Genomic DNA, 21,130 nt, shown 5'->3' with positions numbered 1-21,130 from the left:
TGTTGCAATCTTGTGGGTGATTTTCATTTTGTGATGTGTCATTTCCCTGAGGACTTGCTTGGTTGCTTGTAGTTTTTCTTCTTCCTGCTGCTTGTTTTCTAATTTGTCCTATGTGTTGGGACACTGTGTTGCTGGTACTGGCCGGCAACTTTTTGATGTGCTCTTTCTGGTATGTCAGAAACTGTTGGTCCAATCAAGTCAAATACTGTCATGCCAGAAGTCCAGTAGGGCAGTGGTACTATGAATATGTTAATAGTCACTGACACAGAATATCTCCTCCTTCTGTGTTTGTTTAATTCCAAAGGTGTGCCTTGAAGTCCCACAGACTGCTGTGGAGGTGGGATGGCTGGATTGCTAGCTGGGCTCCAAATCGCTGGATCCCTCTCTGGGCTCCGACTCCCTGCCAGGTGGGGCCTGGCTTGTGGAGAACTTCAGCTCACCTCTGGTCACGGGGGAAGCCCTCTCCCAGTTCCAAGCAGTCTTGGTTGAAGCAAAGGTCCCTATTCTAAAATGGCAAGTCAGAAGTGCACTTCCCTGCACCCACGGTCTGCCCCAGCGGTGGCTCTGCATATATTCTTAAGGCACTGGTGTCTGAGTGCTGAGCAGGATGTACTTCCCAGGAATGGCTGGGACCTGTGGTGAGGAGCTAGTTCCTTCAAGGCCTGAACTGGGGCTTGTGTCTGTTCCTAAGGCACCAGTGGCTGAGCATGGAGTGGGACACACTTCTGGATGCAGCCGAGTGCCAGCAGCAAAGGGGTAGTCCCTGCAAGGCCCAGACTGGGTGCGTGTCTGCTCCTGAAGTGCTGATGTCTAAGCCTGAAGTCAGACTTGCTTACTGGGGTGTTGTTGAATATCCCTCATGTAGAGTAAGATATTGCATGGCCCAGGCAAGGGTGCAGTTCTTCTCCAAGGCCGCTGGTGGCTGAGTGTTGAGCGGGAGCCATCCCATATAATATGGTAGCTTGGATCCTCATTGTCATTAGTCTCATTGTGCTTGGGGAATCTCTGTTTTAATTTCCTTTTTATCCAACTATTAAACAGCATTTTGTTGAGTCTCGGTGTATTTATATTTTTTTCTTTTTTAATAGGTGATTTCTTGCTTTATGGCATTATGGTTACAGAGAGTACTTGGTATAATTTTAATCTTTGTAATTTTATTGACAATTGACTTGTTTCTCTATATATGATCTATTCCTAAAATATTCCATGTGCACTTGAGAAAAATGTGTATGCTGAGGTTTTTGTGTGAACTGTTCTGTAGATATCTCTTAAACCTGTTTGATCTAGTTCATCACTTAAGGCTATTATTTTCCTTATTTATTCTCTGTCTTATTGATCTGTCCATAGTTGTATTAAAATTCCCTGGTACTGTCATGTTGTTTTAATATATCTCTTTAGCTGTGATAGTAATTGTCTTATGTAACTTGGTGATCTTTTATTTGGTTTATATATATTTATGTGTGTTGTTCTTGTTGCATTAGGCCTCCAAACCCTGACTTTTTTTAAATTAACATTTGCTTATAGAATTGTCTTCCAGGCTTAACCCTAAATCTGTGCTTACTCTTGTTGATGAGTTTCTTGCAAACATCAGATTTGTTGGACTTTGTTTGAGAATCATTCAACCACTGTATACATTTTGACAGATGAATTCAAGTCATTTAAATTTAAGGTGATTATTAAGAAGTCAGTACTCATTGCCAGTTTGTTGTTATTATTATTATAATTGTCTTTTTTTAACATAATAAATTTTATTTTTATATTCCCCCATACAATTGCAACCCCCCCCATTCTGACCCCAATCCCTCCCCTCCCGCCCCCCACCCCCCAAAAAGTGTCTCTGGTTCATAGTTTTTTGTTGATTTTGATTTTCACTTTCTTATAGTTATTCATTTTCCTGGTCCCTTATTTAAGTTTTCTAGATTCCTGCTATGAGTGAGACCATCCGGTATTTTTCTTTTTCTTTTTGGCTTATTTCACTAAGCATGATCCCTTCCAGCGCCATCCATGTTGCTGCAAATTGCATGTGTTTATCTTTTTTGAATGCTGAGTAATATTCCATGGTATATTGTCTTTTTATTATTTGAAATCTTCCTTTTATGTTTTGCTTAGTTTCCATTTCCATTGTTCTATGTGTTACTTCTGTTGAATTTTGTTTGAGGTTAATATGATAAACTATTTGTGTGACCCATTGTATAAGATCTTGAACCTGTTCTGATGGGTCACATTGTTACTTTTGTCTTCCTCAATGTTACATAATGAAGATGTCTGTTAGCACCATATTTGTTGCTCTGTTGCTTTATATAACTCCATTAATATTTCTTTGATGTATGGCTTCATGTTTACAATATTTTTTAATTTTTCCTTTTCCTTCCTTCTGTCTTGAAAGTTAATCATGCAGGGTAAAGAATTCCAGGATGGAAATCTTTTCTTTTATGTACTTTAAATATTGCCTACCATTCACTTTGAGCTTGTAAGTGTTTCTAGGGGAAAGTCCACTCACAGTGTAATTGTACTTGCCTTATAATTTACCTTTTTCTCTTGATGTTTTTAATAATCTCCCTTCATCATTGCTTTTCAATAATTTTATTACAGTGTGTTTTGGTGTTTGGTCTGGTGTTTGGTCTCATTGGTCTTCTTGGATCATGACATCTGGTTTGTTTCCCAGATTGAGATGGTTCTCAGCAAATATTCCTTCAAATAAATTTTCTGTGTTTTTCTATCTTTCCTCCTTCTGAGAGTCCCATGGTATTGGTGTTATTTATCCTTAGGCTATCCCAAAGTGTTCTTACATTATTTTAATTATCTTTTTTCTGTTTGTTGTTCTATTTGTGCGTTTTATGACATTGTGCTTTCAAGCTCACTAATTCTCTCCATTGCTTGCATTTGTCTGTTGTTGATGCCCTCTACCATGCTTTTAATCAGTTATAGTATTTTTTAGATCAATCAATTCTGATTGCAACTCTCTCATATGTTCCTAGCTCTAATTGGTTCCTATTTTATATTATTTACTGTTGTGTTTTTTTTTTTTTCAGTTTCATGTGCATTATTATAATTGTTACCTTAAACACCATTTCAGGTCACAGTTCAGCTCAATTGAGGGTTTCTTCAGTTTTTGTTGTGTTGTTGTGTTTTTTTTTTTCTCTATCATTTGTGATATGTTACTCTGTCTCTTCTTGTTTAGTTTTTATAGATTTTGTAGGGATAGACTTTCAGTTGCTGACTTTGCACCCATTGAAACGATTGAAGAACTGGTATTATTAAGGGGTAATAGTTAGAAATAAACTGGAACAGTCATGTACTGAAAGGTCACTTCAATGAGTGTCAGGGATTCAAGCTTCCTACTGTGCTGTGGTACCACAGTTGTGTAGTAGGAAGCAACAGTAAGCTTCCTCCTCAAGGCCACATCCTCAGTCTAAGCATTTCATATAGTCTTATAACAGCTTCCACCTCTAGGCTATGTATGCACAATGGATGCAATATTGGGCATTGGATATACTCAAGACAGGGACACAAGCCAGAAGTTGCTATCTTCCAGTGCAGAGTAATATGAATAAGGACAAAAGACATCCTATGATGTTCTGATCAAGCCTCAATCATGGGGAGGCTTATTTAAAGTCTTAGAGATGTTACCTTCACATATGTTTCTGCCCCTTCTCTAAATATATTTGTGGGTCTGGTATATATTCATTTTCTGTTTCCACCAGTCTTTATGTTTCCTTTTCAGCCTTCTGTTGATAAAGGCTTTTTTCCCCTTAAGGAAGATAGAGGAGATCAATCTAGACAATTTCAGTAGTGTTGGCCATTCCTCCCTGCCAGTTGTCATGAGTTTTCTCCTAAGTGCTTTTGAGCTAAAACTTTATTTACCATCTTTCACCTTGAAGATTCGGCTTTGTTCCATACATACATAGGCAGGATTAACTGTGTACAGTTTCAGCAATGGATATTGTTCTTTTCCCCTCCCCAAGCCATAACCACAAGATATCTTTCTCAGAATACTTATCAATCTTCCCTCTCAGTACCTGGTAGAATTCCTGAAGAAAATGTCTACACTTAATGTTAGGCACCCCTGGAGCTTCATATTCTCACACTAGCTCACGATGAACCATTAGTAATTCATTAACAATTTTTAACTGAATTTTATTAGTTCTTTATGTTGTTCAGTATTATCTGCAAAAGGCAAGCAAATACCTGAGCTCTGTTGCTCCCTGCAGATGCCTGTCTTACAGATTTGGAATTTTTTGTACTGTAATTTCCATTTTCTGTGAACTCAAGAGAAGTTATTAATTTGCAGTTTTCCACATGTTTTCTTGATATCATGATGGGAGAGATCTAATTCTACATCACTGAGCTGATAACAGAAGACTCTGTGAACCTGAGGATAAGCTTTTGATTTCCGTTTGTCTTTCAGCCTCCATACCCCAGTTTACCAATTCCCCCACGATTGTGATCATGGTCGGTTTACCAGCTCGAGGAAAGACCTACATTTCCACTAAGCTCACACGATACCTCAACTGGATAGGAACACCAACTAAAGGTACGTCTTTGCATTTTTTTTTTTCTCACAGCTCCCTATAGACCACTGGCTATGAACAGAAAGGTAGCAAGCCTTCAAAGGGACAAAGGGCTCTGCATCAGGAATGTCATATAACTATTATTTATTAGGATTATTGCTACTACTATTGCTAATACCACTACCACTATCCTCTTAAATTTAACACTATCTTAAGCACATACTCTATGCCTAACCCCATGCTTGGTGCTAGGCAAAACAAAGTAGCATTAAAAGTAGCATTAAAAGTCTATTTTCAGGAACTCCATTATTGCAAGACTGAAAACAACCCTATAAGTAACATATTGTTTTTGTTAGTATTAGTATTATTACAATACCAATATTATTATTTTATTAACGTTATAATTTCCTCATAACCTTAAGGTTTTCTTCAAAACTTAGGAATCTGTACAGTAAGCACATCAAAGCTATCATCTGCAGGCCTCCACAGGATCTTCTCTAAAGCTTGACATCATGGCATACCTTGTCCACTGGAGACCAGATGGCATCCACTCTCTCCAAGCCTCTCCTTAGACCTGACCCTGTTCACTCTTCCTCTTTGATCAGTAGTGGTGTGTGCTGTCCTCTTGCCACCAACAGATGGGTCTCTTTCCTTGCCTATTAGACTCCTGCCAAGCTCTCTACTACCAACGTTCCATTTCCTTTCTGCAAACTACTCCTTATTCAACAATGACTATTTTCCATTCTTTGTCAGATTTCTCTATTCCCCACGCTGAATTCCCCTTGCTAGTTGATTTCTTTGTTCTCTCAGGGAGGATTGGGCTTCTGTGAGCTCCCCCCACATCAACACTTCCTTCAGCCCAATATATACTAAAACTAATTGCATACTATGTTGCTGCAATATCTGTCTGTATTCTTTTGCCCAGGAGATGCTCTAGGGAAAAGGAACTAATTCATATTCATTCCTGTCTCTGAAATATGACTATATTAAGATGTTTAGAGTTTCTAAACACTAAAAGATAAGGTGTCCCCACATTATATATAATCCTGAATAAAAACAATAAATTTAAGAACATCTAGCAAAAGTTTTTACTTATCCCCTGATGACTATATTGATACTTTTGAAAAATACTAACTTCTCCAAAAAGCTTTGTTAGAGCCAAACTCCTCCTATACCAGTGCACTAAGCAAGTATTTGAACTCTTGTGCAAGGGGACCTGCTTCTGAGGGCAGGAAAGAGTTCTCAGGCACACATTTCTTCACTCAGTGATTAATTATTTGGGGGCATACAGCTGTGCAAGGCCCTACTTGGATGTTGGACAATGAATGAGACAATGATGCCTGCAATTCACATCCAGATAGTGAAAGCAAAGATAAACAGCTGGGACTACATCAAATTAAAGAGCTTCTGCACAGCAAAAGAGACAATAACAAAAACCAAGAGAAACCCCACCAACTGGGAGAACATTTTTGCACCCAACACTAATGATAAAGGACTGATCACAAAAATCTGCAAAGAGCTGATGAGACTCAACAACAAAGAAAATAATCCAGTCAAAAAATGGGCAGAAGAGCTAAAAAGAAACTTCTCTGAAGAGGAAATGCAAATGGCCAACAGGCATATGAAAAAATGTTCAACATCACTTGTCATCAGGGAAATGCAAATCAAAACTACCATGAGATACCATCTTACACCAGTGAGAATGGCACATATTAAAAAAAAACTAGCAACAACAAATGTTGGCGAGGGTGTGGAGAAAAAGGAACTCTTCTGCATTGTTGGTGGGAGTGCAAACTGGTCCAACCACTATGGAGAGCTGTGTGGAGATTTCTGGACCTACTAAACATAGAGCTTCCATATGATCCAGCAATTCCACTCCTAGGTATTTACCCAAAGGACACAAAAACATCAATTCCAAAGAACACCTGCACCCCTATGTTTATAGCAGCACTGTTTACAATAGCTAAGCTTTGGAAACAGCCCAAATGCCCAAAAATAGATGACTGGATCAAGAAGATGTGGTACATATACACCATGGAATATTACTCAGCATTCAAAAAAGATAAACACATGCAATTTGCAGCAACATGGATGGCGCTGGAAGGGATCATGCTCAGCAAAATAAGCCAGAAATTAAAAGAAAAATACCGGATGGTCTCACTCATAGCAGGAATCTAGAAAACTTAAATAAGGGACCAGGAAAATGAATAACTATAAGAAAGTGAAAATCAAAATCAACAAAAAATTATGAACCAGAGACACTTTTTCGGGAGTGGGGGGCAGGAGGCGAGGGATTGGGGTCCAAATGGGGGTTTGCAATTGTATGGGGAATATAAAAATAAAATTTATTATTTATAAAGGAAAAAAAAAAGAATTCACATCCATTCTTAAGTTCCCAAACACACATGAAACAGAAACAAGTAGTATCACCATTTCACAGATGATGAAATTAATGCCTAAGAGGTAGAGTGTCTTGTCTAAAGGCATTGTCAGTACATGACAAGACCAAGATATGAACCCAGGTCTAGTTGGTTCCAAAGTCTGACACTAAATGAGCTAGGTCTAATTCTTGGCACTACTGCTGGAAAGGGAAAAGAAGCCCATATTTGAACTACACTCTCCTTTACTCCATTCTATTTCTCTCCTTTCTCTTGCTCATCACAACACCCTATCTCTCTCATTCCATCCCTTTCTCTAAGTCTTCTCTTCTTCCTCCCATTTCTTCTTTCCCTTAATGTACTTTATCTTGCTTTAATTCACCTGTGGAGAGTTTCCCAATGGTTTCTCATGTGTCAAAATGTATGCTAGGTATTGGAGGTGAAAAACTGAATCGCCAACTGTAAGGAAATAAAAGGTTCCAGACAGAGTGTATTTGATTGACTGTTGAGGGAGAAGTAGGACTTGGCAGAAGAGTTGGAAAGAAGGGATAATTCTTTTTTTTTTTTTTTTTTTTTTACATTATGAGGTTTTTTTTTTTTTTCCAGGACCCTGAATTTTATTTATTTATTTATTTTTTTAATCAATTTTATTGTTATATTCCCCATACAATTGCAGCCCCCCCATTCTGACCCCAATCCCTCCCCATAATTCTTATGGAAGACTACAGGCCCTGAGAAGCCTCTGCTGAGTATAGGTAAAGTTGGTAGAGTGACATATATGTTTGTGCCCTAATGCACCTGTTTCCTGTCTTCCCTATTTAGTCCATTATCAACAAGACCCTCAGAGTCATGTTTCAAAGTGCAAAGTTTACCATATCTGTAGCCTCCAAGAGTCCCTTTGTGAAGGTATAAATTCAAGCTTCTTTGTCTGTCACTCTCCCAATGTCCTTTACATCCAGTGCCTGCCCTAGAGGTCCTCAGTCACAGCAGATGATTCCCCATCACCCAAATATGTTCTACCTTCTGCCAATGCCATAACTTTTCTCAAGCTGTTCCTACCTATAATGTCCTTGTTCCCTACTCACACTCCCCATGTCCGCCTACAAAAGGCCAGCCATCCTAAAAGGTCTGGTTCAAATGCTGCTTATTTCCAGGAAACCATCTCAATTGGAATTAGTCTTTTCTTTCCTGCCATTCTTTTGTGTAACCCTATCAGAGAACTTAACAAATTAGGTGGGTGCTCTCTCTATTTTTTTTTTTACCGATTTACTCTTTCTTATCTGCTGGATTGCGAGTTATTTCAGGACCCCATCATGCAAATCTGGTTCATCTCTGAAACCCCAGAACCCAGAAATCTGCTTCACATAATAGACATCAGAAAGTATTAGATGTCTGAATGAAATATTTTCTGTTATCCCTTTGCTTATTGTCCCTTTTCTTCTCCTTCATTCTTTTTTTATTTTTGCCCTTTAGAAAGGAAAAAATATGAGCTTAGAAAGGGAAATAAATTTAAGTTCTCTGTCATGGCACAGAAAAATGTAATAGTACTGGAGTGAGATTCAGGAGTCCCAAATGTAGTTCTTGAAGTCATTGACTCACTTTTTGAAACTTGGTGATTGATTTTATTCTCTGGAATTAAGTTTCTTCATCTTTCCAGTGAAGTAGGGCATTAAAAGTATTGGAGCTGATTAGTCTTTTACCTGGTCTCTTATTTAGGTTTTCTAAATTCCTGCTATGAGTGAGACCACCGGGTATTTTTCTTTTTCTTTCTTATTCGCTGAGCATGATCCCTTCTAGCTCCATCCATGTTGCTGCAAACTGCATGTGTTTATCTTTTTTGATTGTGGAGTAATATTCCATTGTGTATATGTACCACATCTTTTTGATCCAGTCATCTATTTTTGGGCATTTGTGTTGCTTCCATAACTCAGCTATTGTAAATAGTGCTGCTATAAACATAGGAGTGCAGGTGCCCTTTGGAAACAAAGTAAAAATCAAAATCAACAAGCAACTATAAACCAGAGACACAATGGGGGGGGGGGAGAGGCGGGGAAAGGAAGGACTAGAGACAAAATAAAGGGGGAGGTGCAATTGTATGGGGAATATAACCAAAATGAAAATGCATACATTGTGCAAAGATAAAAAAAGATGTAAGAATTATATAAAATAAAATATTTAAATAAAAAAATAAATTTAAAAATTTAAAAAAAGATTGGAGTTTATGATAAAATAGAATAATGTAAAGACTACCATCTTTGCAGTCAACAGAGCTCCCACTTATTAACTGTGAAAATTATATCTTATCTCTGAAATTCAATTTCCTCATTTATAGAAAGGGAACGGTGATTCTTACTTTACAGTGTTGTTATGAGGAATAAATGAGTTGGTAGCCATACTTTGAAGCATTATAAACAAATTATATAGTTACAAATTATATCTTCTTTTGAGAACACTCCCAACACGGATATTGATTTTCTTGACACTGGGATCTTCCCAACCTTTTCACAAGTTTTCCCTGCTTTCAGTGTTTAATTTAGGCCAGTATCGGCGAGAGGCAGTAAGCTACAAGAACTATGAATTCTTTCTCCCAGACAACACGGAAGCCCTACTTATCAGGAAGTAAGTACATAACATTTTAAGGAACTGTGTGCTCCCTGTCTGAGGGAGCCTTTGTTGGGATGATGTGAAACTGGGACAGAGCAACTTAGGTTTAGGAGGATGATCTCTAGACTTACATAAGGTGGTTAGAAAAGCCTTTCTACTACCTTCCTCAAAACATCTTTTGGCTCATAATCATTCCTTGTTTAAGAACTTTCAACAATCCCCTTATAATGGAGGAGAGTGGAAAATTTTCAGCTTTGTATTTAAGACATGAGTTTTAATAGCTTAGCCCACTCCAATCTCTCAAGTCTCCTTCATTTAACCTCTTCAACCTCTAGGTTTCTTTTCTTTACAAGACCGAGCACATCCTCAAAGGATACTGTGTCTCATTTATCAATATTAATCCATGCCTTATAATAGAACCTGAAAAAGTTATTAGTAAAAAATATTTTACCAAAAACATAAATACATTACCAAGTCTCTACCTTGCTTAAAAATTCAGTTCAGCTTAAGTCCCATTGCCTCAAGAGCTGGAACCCTTAATATTATGGATTCTATGATTAGTCAAATTTACCTGGTTATGGCATCTTATGCCTTCCCCTAAAATGTACAAACAAAGACATTTTTAATTATGTGACCCCTATGGGTTTAGCATGGTACCTAAAACACAAGACACCCTGCATAGATGTTTGATAGATGAATACTGCAGGACATGTTACAGATGATGTAAAGGGTAATGAAAAATAGATAAGAATCCATCCCAAAGATAAGAGTTGTTTCTTGTTTTTGTTTTTTTCATATTTTTCAGGCAATGTGCTCTGGCAGCACTGAAGGATGTCCATCACTATCTCAGCCATGATGAAGGTCATGTTGCGGTAAAGGAATTTGGACTTTTGTTTGGGTGTCTCCTGGGATGGAGAACAGCTAAGATATATTGACTATTTACTGTATTTCACATATTCTAAGTAATTTTCATATCTTAATTTAATCTTACCTTCTATAAAATATTTGTTACTATTCCCCTTTTCATATCCCAGAAGAATGGCACACACAGAGATTAAATAATTTCCTTTGATGGGACAGTATACATGCAGTAGTGCCAAAACTGGAATGCATATTGCATATCTATACTTAATCACTATGTTATACCACTCCACCTTCAAGGATATGCATGATTGGTTTGGTGTAGTTAGTCTTAACTACACTAGAAGTTAAAACTGAAGAACAGACATTTTTGAACTTTTGAGATTACCTATCTAGTAAATTCAATCTCATAAACCTTGGGACAGGACTTGCAAATTCTACAAGGGGAAGGGATCCTCAAATACGCAAATGATCCCATCTACAGAGCTAAGGATAGAAAAAAGTTGCTTCCTGTTCTTAAAATGTGTCAAAGTGATAAGGAAGAGTCAAGCCTCACCAATGGGTTGAGAGAATCAGTTCTAGTTCTGTTCTGTCAGCAACTCTTGGAGGCGTTGGTTAAGGCAATTCCTTCTCTAGACCTCAGTTATATCACATATAAAATGACACTATGTTTATAGCAGCACTATTTACAATAGCTAGGTTATGGATACAACCCAAATGCCCAAAAATAGATGACTGGATCAAGAAGATGTGGTACATACACACAGTGGACTATTACTCAGCAATCAAAAAGGTAAATTCATGCAATTTGCAGCAACATGGATGGAACTGGAAGGGATCATGCTCAGTGAAATAAGCCAAAAAGAAAAAGAAAAATGCCGGGTGGTCTCACACATAGCAGGAATTTAATAAGGGACCAGGAAAAAGACAAATTATAATAAAGTAAAAATCAAAATCAACAAGCAACTATAAACCAGAGACACACTACGGGGTGGGGGTGGAGGGGAGGAGGGTTATGGTCAAAATAAGGGGGTGGGAATTATTTGGGGAATATAACCAACATGAAAATGCATACATTGTGCAAAAAATGAAAAATGATGTAAAAAATATATAAAATAAAAAAAAAATGCTCACAAAAACAGAAAGAAAAGATACCATCACAAAAAAAAAAAAAAAAAAACATGATTTTTCTTTTTCCTTATTGCACCTAACCACAAAGTCTGGTACATTTTGAGGCAGACAACAAAGGCTCTTTGTGTGCTTGTGTAATTGACATAACAAATTCCAAATCATTCTTACCCTTTAAGACCCTGTTAAAGTTTCATACTCTCCTGGAGGCTCTTCACTTAGCACAGGTATGTTCAAAGAGTAGTCATTCTATCAGCACCAGATTCAGTAAACCAATATCATCTGCCTCTAGGTTTTTGATGCCACCAACACTACTAGAGAAAGACGGTCATTGATTCTGCAATTTGCTAAAGAACATGGTTACAAGGTACAGTAACACTCCTACTTTTACCTAGATCCTATTTTTTTCAGTAAAAACCAGGGAATTAATTTTAATATAGTAATGTGGCTTTCCAGATCCCAGTTAGATGCAGCAAACCAGAACAGGAAAAGAGAAGTGACACATTAGGTAATGGGAGGTGATTTCTGAAGAACTAATGAGGAAACTGGGGAGAGAACCACTATAATATATATATATATATATATATATATATATATATCAGAACTAAAAACCAATAAAAACAAAAAAACAAAAATGTGGAGACATTCAATTTAGAACCAATCTGCCTCATAAAACTTGGAATCTTGAAAGCACCACTCTGAAATTATATTGTCAAAGATGCCTCTGGGTATGACTCAGAGCCAGTGAGGAGTCAATGTTTGACACTTATCAAACATAATATTCTGCTGGAAATATCTTCTTTTCTATTATAGGTCTTTTTCATTGAGTCCATCTGTAATGACCCTGGCATCATTGCAGAAAACATCAGGGTAAGAAGCTACAGCTGTAACCTTTCCTATTTATTTTGCCTCAGGCTAAGATGATGCCTAAAAGACCTCCATGAGATTAGAGGCATTGTTTCCCCCCCACATATACTTGCTATACGTAGTATACACTAACTCTCCTGATTAACAATGATCCTGTGAAATTAAATCATATATATATATATAATCTCAATATATATACAGTCCTTAATGTGTGTCAAGCAACATTTTATTGTTCCCTATTTTATCAAATTACTAGCGCTCAGAGAGTCCTTAAAGGCCATCTCCTTCAACCCTCCATCAGATACTTGAAATCTCAGCTAAATGTTTGTCTGGATTTTTCTTCATCCCTCATTGATAAGAAGCCCATTATCTTTATCAAATAGAAGCCAATCAAAGCTGAGATTTTCCTCAATGTAATTTCCACTTATTGGTCTTATATATATCTCTTAGGACATAGAATATGTTTATTCCTTCTCTTTCCTTTTCACACACCCATCCTTCCAGCTATCCATTTATTAATTCAATAGAAATCAAATGTTTGCACATGGACAGAGCTACTATGGGTATTAGATAGATAGAAATGCATAGATGAGAATCCTGCCTTTGAGATCACAGTCTAATGAGAGAGACTGTTTGACAGGTTTGTAGAGATAACTCAGTGAGATAATTACTGATATGAGAGAACAAAGGACACTGTAGAAGCACAGAATTGAAGACCTAACCTTGCACAGGAGGGGTAGGAGTATATTAGAGTATCATTTTCCATAACGGCAAGAGCTAACCTACATAGGAATTTGGCAGGTGAAGAATGGAAAATAAGGGAATAGCATATACTAAGTATGACATCTCCAGGAACTTAAATAGCTTAAGTTGGCCAAAGAAAAGTATGTGGAGGAATAGAGGAGCAATGGAAGATGAGGATGAAAGTATAATTTGGAGTCCAATAATGACAAATCATGAGTCACCCATTTAAAAGTTCATATTTTGTCCTGAAAATATGAAGAAATGATGAAGAATTTTGAGCAGGGGAATACCATGGTCAAATGTGCATGTTAGAAATATCTTTCAAGCTGCTTATATTGGAAATATGTCACAAATTACAAGACTGTGGACAGAGTAAGCAGTTATAAAGCTACAGTGATTTCTTACCTACTAAGAAGTAAGGAATGATACAAAGAGACATATGTATGATACTTCCCAGATTTCTTTAAGGTTCAGGTGACTGAATGGATGATAGTGTTATTTACTGAGATTGGGAGTCATGGAAAAGATAGATATCAGGAGACTAAGAGATGTCAGACCTTCATAAATCTAAAACATTCATGTCATGTTCTCCCAGTAAGCACCCAACATGTGTAAGCCATGGTGACCACTAGTCAAGATCTCTTATTCCCCCTCTTCAATCAATTTCACAATTTCTGGTCTTCCTATAACTGTTCTTTTTAGGCTATGTGTGTTCTAGAAATGAATCTAGTGTGGCAGAGCTTGTTTCACCACACAGAACAAAGAAATTAGGAGTCACACAGTCCATAAATTGATTTTGTAAATTTGGGCAAGACCTTTTTGCCACGTCTCAATTTCCTCATCTTTATTATGAAGAATGTTGTACTCAGAGATCATTAAGGGCTCTTCCCAAGGACACTGCCATCTCTGCCTCCCATGATTCATATGTCCTTCTCCCAGCAAGTAAAACTTGGCAGCCCTGATTACATAGACTGCGACCGGGAAAAAGTTCTGGAAGACTTTCTAAAGAGAATCCAGTGCTATGAAGTCAACTACCAACCCTTGGATGATGAACTGGACAGGTAAGAACCCAGAACCCCAAAGTCCAGGTCTGGATCCTTAAACCTGTTTTGATGTCCTGTAGGACCTGAGGAAATGTCCTTCCTCTTTGGGCCTCAATTTGGCCCTTCCTTTCTAGGCATAAATTTATCTATATGTAATATTAGAGAGTTTGACTTGGTGATTTGTCATCAAAGGCCCGCCCAGGTCTAATTATCCATGAGATAGTATATTTTTTGATATGCAAGGTATTCATTAGAGAAGTGAACTCGTGGTTTCCTGAGAAATATAGACAGATCAGGGTTCTAATCTCTAGAAATAAATTCTTTCATAAAGTTGTTGCTATTATTTATTTAAAAATGTTTTTAATAAATTTATTCTTCATACATGGATGACACTTTAATTTCTAAACATATTCACTCTCTTTGTTTCATTGAATCCCCTTTGGAACTCCTGTAAAGGAAGTTAAAAGGAAGAGGAAATTGAGTCTTAAAAAAATGAAACCACTTTCCCAAACTCCTACCACAAGTCATTTAAACCACATGTCTCCTGGTCATGTCTATATTCATAATGGCCATGTACCTCTTTAGTGAATAAGTATTTAGCCCTTTTGGACTGTGACATACATAGGGGATTAAATAAGGATGAATAAAAAAAGAAATATACCTTTAGGTAGTTTCCATGATGCCTTGAAAACACAAAAACATGAAGCATTTATTCATAATACCAGATAAAGATAAGAGAGGTATTAGCTGGCAGTACAAGGAAGATGTGAGTTTTAAATATAGGTACTCCTACAACCCTACTCTCTTTCAAAATGAGTTTTGATGAGAGGAAATCTTGGTCACTCAGATCTTTTAGGTCCCAAGTGAGAGGTATAAGGTGCTCTCAAATATTGATTAACACTCTGAGACAGCTTTACCCAGATGAAGTCTTCAGAAGTGAGTACTGTTATTACCTCATTCTATAGGTGTGGAAACTGAGACACAGAGCAGGAGGTGGTCTTACCTGGGGTCACATAATGAGTCAGTAGCAGAATATATACTCAAACAATTATTTTCAGACTTCTAGTCTGATCTTCCCTCTCCACAATATATGACATATATCATAAAAAGTGTCATATGGGCCTCCCCTGGTGGTGCAGCGGTTGAGCACTGGGTTGTGAAGCTGCCTGCAGCCTCTGCAGTGCTGGTTCAATCCCCAGCTGCTGGCAAGGGTCCCACATGACGCGCAGACCTTTCCTGCCGCCCGCTGCTCCCCTCAGCAATGCATTTCATCAGTCTGTCTGTTCTGTTCCCCGCTCTGGCTCTGGTGAATTCTCTCACCTTCCTGCGCTTCTGACTGTACCTAGTGCTTGTATAAATAAATAATTTTTAAAAATCTTAAAAAAAAGTGTCATATGGAGCTTAGACAGTACAAGGGTAGGATATTTATGTACAATTGTGAAGATTGTTCAATATGCAAGGACAATCAGATTAAGGTGCACTTGCTTTTCTTACCAAAACTTGTGTGCTAGAGTGGAACTGTTTAAGTCTTAAGGAAAGAGCAAATTTTTTAAACTTCTGCAAAGTCACCATATATGGGCTGGAAGTATATGGTAAATGAAGCTTGAAGGAGAGAAACTGAAGTGAAGGAATTATTGAAAAAGCCTCTACCTAGTTTTCGACTTAGACTCCTCCAAATGCTCAGTGTTCAATGAATCAGTCTGGGCCTGAAGATTATTGACTTGAAGCTGATTTTACTTAATCATTTTTCCATCAAAATACATTTATAGCCCATGCAACAGGGTCCAGTCCTAAGTTTTTCCCTAGAAACCTAAAGAGGGTAGGGTTGTACCTTACCTTTGAGAGAATATCCACTGGTTGGGGAAGATAGTGAATATCCAGTTGATCTGAACTGTGGATTTGATAAACCAAGTTAGCTGGAAGAACACAAAGGAGGGACTCCAACCTTTATTGGAGGAAAAAAAATGTGAAAGAGTTGGTTTACCCTATAGGTAGAAGAGACATGTTTAAGATATTAATACAATAGAAACTACCAAAATTAAGAATAAAACAATCTTAGAACTTTTAATATTTTATATTTCAAAAAAAGACATCAAGGTATCAAGTGGAAAAAATAAAACTAGAACTTCGTAGAGTTTCCTAATATTATAATATGGTTTGTAATTTTTATCTTAAACTAAAATTGTGGGAGTAGTCATTAACTACTATAATACATCTGGAACAAAGCACCTCTGAATGATTTCACATGATCCTAGGCTCAAAAGAAGACTTTCTAGAGAGTGAATATACTGGCTCTTCAATGATGATAGATGTTTAGGAGCTCAACTATGGAAATCAGGCAAGGAACATCTTTTCATGCAAAGAGAATGGCACATTGTAATGGACTAGTTAAATCTGATTAAGAGTAGAGGAGTACCGAGAATATATTTCAACAAAGGTATGAAAGCCTAGAATTAAACAAAGAAGTTATGGGCAATGGCATGGGACAAGTGAGGCGAGGCCAAATGGGTGCAGTATATGAAGGCACCTAGAATGTCAGACTAAGCTGAGGAATTTGCAATTTCTCCTAGAATAACCCAGGACTTAGTATCAAGGACAAAGAGTAACCAGGTAACAAGATTATAGAAATACTTTCTACCAATAGTCTCCACGAGTTCCAGATGAGATGGTTAGAGAGGGTAACCTTAGGCAAATTACTGTTTTTCCCTTGTCTCACAGTTTCCTCACCTATAAAACTGCTTCCTAGGATAGTTATGAAGATTTATGCACTTTTGAGTACCCAGTCCCTGTCATATTCACACACATACACAAATATGTTTAGCAAATGCAAGTGCCCTATGACAGCTATTCAATGTGGAAGGCAGAGCTTGGCATGATGAGCATAGTGCAGTTACAAAGGCCTTCTCTAGGAAGACTGGAGGAGAGATTGAGGCCAATTTCATCAGTCAAGTCAATGCCTTATCCAACTTGCATTAGCGTAGCTATTTCTATTTACTTGGTTTTGTTACTGTGCACCCAGAATTGCTGATATGTCACCTCACTGCTCAGGTACACCCACCTCTTTCCAGGGATCACCCTGAACCAACTATAATCAAACAACTAAAGGATTAATTCCTGGCACAACAGGGACCTCACGAGTTTTGATCCATGAATTCTAGTCTTCTGATTAGTCAGTGTTCCCTATCCCTATCTCCTCTGCAGACAGGTTGCTGAATAGTTTGATTATTACCAAGTATAGTTTGTATTTCATGAAAGAATACAGAATTCAGGGGATAGCAAAGCAAGGACCACAAGCTTCCCCAAAGTATTGTGGACTACTTCTGTATCCTTATTCCCCAGTACTTGATACACCTTGGAGTGAGTCACCATGGGATTGGTGTTGAGCATTGACCACATGTTTCCAAGCATATGTTCCTGACTGGCCTAGGAACTCCCAAGGGGAAGATACTGAGTCCCTGAACCATGCATGATACTTGGAACTGAGGAGGGGGTGTTCATAGAATGCATGGTAGATAGGATGAAAACCTAACCAACTACCCTTTCCTGAGTGAGAAACGAGACACACACAGATACAATCTATAGCTTTTATACAAGCTGTAGGTACCTGTATGAGGCACATATGGAGTATCAAGTATGATAAAAATGGCAGGGACTCAAAGAAAAGGGGTGGAGGGGGAGAGCTGTACTCAATTTTGGAAATGTTATAAAAGTGGACAAAACAGTAGTTGACAATGAGATGTCAGGGGCAGACTGAGACACAGGATTATTGTTTCTTTCTGAGTATAACAGAAGTGTGAACCACTGACGAGAGAATGCCAGATGCCTGGAGTGTGATGACTGACTAAAGCTGAGACTGAGACTCAAAAAATATAGACTGACTCAAGCTGAGACTAAGAAAAGGAAATGGAAATGGTCGCAGGCAATGAGCTCCTCAGGGTGGCCAGGAAACAAGTTTCTAGAATAGATACCCAGAACAGGTCAAAGCATGGCATCTTGTTAGAGGAAACATAGGTGAGAGTGGGGTTGTAAAGGAATCTTGAAGGCAGGGTATGGTTGGGGCTTTCTTTTGGCATCAGCCTCTCCACTGTCAGTCCCTGAGCTGCCCTTGCTCCTGTTTGGGCTGCTTCAGCCAACTGTCCTACATCAAGATCTTCGACGTGGGAACGCGCTACATGGTGAACCGAGTTCAGGACCACATTCAGAGTCGTACAGTCTACTATCTCATGAACATCCATGTCACACCCCGCTCCATCTACCTATGTCGACATGGTGAGAGTGAACTCAACCTCAGAGGCCGAATTGGAGGTGACTCTGGCCTCTCAGCTCGGGGCAAGCAGGTAGGGAGAGCCCCATATACCCCAAGGTACTGAATAAGCTGGCCAGGTGGGCAGTGGGTGGGTGATGTTTGTCCTGACAACTGGGGTGAGGATGGGGTCTCAGAAACAGTGTAAAAATAATTTCTGGTCACTCCTCCTCTTCGGTCTCATCAGCCACTCACTTATGACCCATCCTTGAATGACTCCCATGAGCTGACATCATCTACAAGTCTTAGAATTTGGTCCTGGCATTTGAAGCCGACCCACATTTGCCTTCTCCTCTAGTCCCATTACAATGAGCACCCCACTCCACTGACTCACTGGTCTCCTCATCTTTCTAACAATTCTGTGCCTTTGTGTGATTTCCCCACTTAGGCTGCTCTCCTCTGTCCCCTCTGTCAGCTGGTAACCATCATTTTGACAACTGCCTTAAAGTGTCCCACCCTTGAATCCATCTTCTCCTATACTCAGGGTTAATGCCACAACCTCGTCCCTCACTGCAAGTCATCACACTGTTAGCACTTGTCCCCTATCAGTAACTGCTTCTTCCCTGCTCTCCCTTCCCAGCAGGGCCCAGTTCCTGCCCCATGGTATATGGTCCAGAAAGTTCTCCCAGGAAAGTCACCGTGCCCTGGGCTCCATCTCTCCCAGTTCTGCCCCATACTGACTCTCCTGGCATGAGTCTCTTCCCCCTAGCTGAGCATCATGACCAACACATTATGGGTTCTGGCTAAGTAAAAGGATACATCTGCCCAGCATTTGGTCCTTTGCCAAGGCTTATTAACATAGGTGCTGTTCTTGTTCAGAGTATGGCTTAGGGGTAAGACAACTGGAAATGGAGTACAGGAGGGAGGGAGAATCCTCTTATTTAATACTTTCCACAGTTACAGCACCATCTGCTCCCATATGTGTGGTCTCATTTAATTTTCACAACAGTTGTGTGGGGTGGGTATTACCATTACCAGCGTACGCATCCAAGCAGGAGCAGAGAACAGCCCAGGTAACATAGCCCATATAGGATAGAGCCAAGATTGAAAACCAGGCCTTCCTGCCTGCTCCTCAGCAGGCATTGTAGAATGGTTGGTGTCCTAGGCAAGACACTGCTCCAGAATTCCCAGTCTTCGTGGCCCCTTTTCTGTTACCTTCACACTGGCAGTCTCCCATCAAGGCGGACTCTGACCTCCAACTCCCACCCCTCTCAATCCTCAGCAGAATCAGAGGCCTCTGAAGGCTTCACCCTTCTCATGACATCACCTGCAGCCAGGGATCTCTTGGTTGGCCCATCTATGGCCCTGGCCACATAGCTCAGTGTCCACCATGGACAGGTGGCCATCTCCACACAGCACTCCTCCCTCACACACAAACATGTGCATGCACACACATACAGCTGAGCTCAGCTTTCAAACTCATGGGTATGGTGCACAATGCACAGTTTACAAAGCACGTTGTCATTGATTATCACCCTCATCAGTCAGTCGCAGTAGCTGTCACTGTATGCCAGGGAGCATTCTGAGTGCTTCCAGCCCACTATCGAACATGAGGCTTAGAGACTAGGCTGCATGAGCTAATCCTGTTCACATCTCACAGATCAAAGATAGGAGGCCAGAGAGGGGCAGGGGTGTGTCCCAGGCTACATGGAGACCACATGAAGGAGCTGGGACAGTTTAACCCCCAACTCCTACATCCCAGTGAAGGGTTCCTTCCACCAGAGCACACTGCCTGCTGACTCAAAATCCATAATTAGAATGTGTGTACACAATGTCCATGTTTGAGATAAAAATGTATGACTGTGTCTCTGTATTTGTGCAGATTCCTCACACATCAGCTGTGATTAATAACATGCTCTTACATGGAAGAGTGAATCAACTGTTCATCAGGCTTCCTCAGCTCCTCATGTTTCTTCTTGGTGCTGCCATTTCCCCCTCACTTTACTATTAATAGTAGGCTATTTCTTGAAAATGGGCTATCCAGTACTCAGGGCATGAATGCAGTATATGTTTGAATGCCCTTAGAATCTGGGACCAAGACCCCTACCCAAGGAATGAGACTTTACAGGGTCAGAGAAATGTTCCCCAAATCCCACATCCCCTGCTTCTAGACCATACTCAGAATACCCATAACCTGATATTCCCTGCCTTTGTAGTTCATGTTCTGCTTCCAGTGCCTACATAACCTCTTCCAGGGTTTGTCTAGCTAAGAGCAAGCCACAGCACAGGAGTATTCACTCCTAAGCAAATAGGTGACCAAGTGGTTGCTGTTTGTGGAGGAAAGGGCTTGGTGGAAATAGAATATGCAGATGACTTGATCATTTGACTGGATTATCAACAAACACGTAATGAAGGCATCTAGAAGAACAGAATGGGAAATGGGAGAAGAGATGTGGCCTGTGGGTAGAGTGCATCCATTTGCATTTTTATCCCAAGTCCCACAAACGTTAGAGGTAGGCCTGTTTATGAATGAATGGTTCTGTGAGCAAGTATCAATGAACATGCACAAACACACACATATGTACATATACACACATGGACACACAATATACTTTTCTATTCCCTTAATGCTTAGCACATGAGCAAGGGAATGACTTTTTATAAATTTGAAACATTTAAACTCTGCTCTGTTTTTACTTTGTTTTTTTTTTTTTTAAATAAACTTTTACTGCTTCATCATTTGTTTACAAA

General features: G+C 39.2%; 1 protein-coding gene across 3 annotated transcripts in view; it reads left to right on the top strand.

The window, feature by feature from the left end:
• Positions 1-21,130, top strand: part of PFKFB1 (6-phosphofructo-2-kinase/fructose-2,6-biphosphatase 1) — a gene marked incomplete at both ends in the record, with an annotated part of 136,351 nt that overhangs the window by 98,229 nt on the left and 16,992 nt on the right. Inside the window, 7 exons of one of the 3 annotated variants that reach the window (XM_084258305.1) lie at positions 4,409-4,534; positions 9,415-9,508; positions 10,299-10,365; positions 11,775-11,849; positions 12,296-12,352; positions 14,033-14,154; positions 18,266-18,473. In XM_084258305.1, the coding sequence (XP_084114431.1) occupies positions 4,409-4,534; positions 9,415-9,508; positions 10,299-10,365; positions 11,775-11,849; positions 12,296-12,352; positions 14,033-14,154; positions 18,266-18,473 (749 nt within the window). Of the gene's footprint in view, positions 1-4,408; positions 4,535-9,414; positions 9,509-10,298; positions 10,366-11,774; positions 11,850-12,295; positions 12,353-14,032; positions 14,155-18,227; positions 18,474-21,130 lie in introns of all 3 variants that reach the window. The other 2 variants (XM_084258307.1, XM_084258306.1) reach the window with 2 other exon arrangements.

The sequence above is a fragment of the Talpa europaea genome, assembly GCF_964194135.1.
Source record: "Talpa europaea genome assembly, chromosome: X".
NCBI lineage: Eukaryota > Metazoa > Chordata > Mammalia > Eulipotyphla > Talpidae > Talpa > Talpa europaea.
The sequence above is the reverse complement of the archived record's forward strand: the minus strand, read 5'-3'. Positions and strand labels throughout refer to the sequence as shown.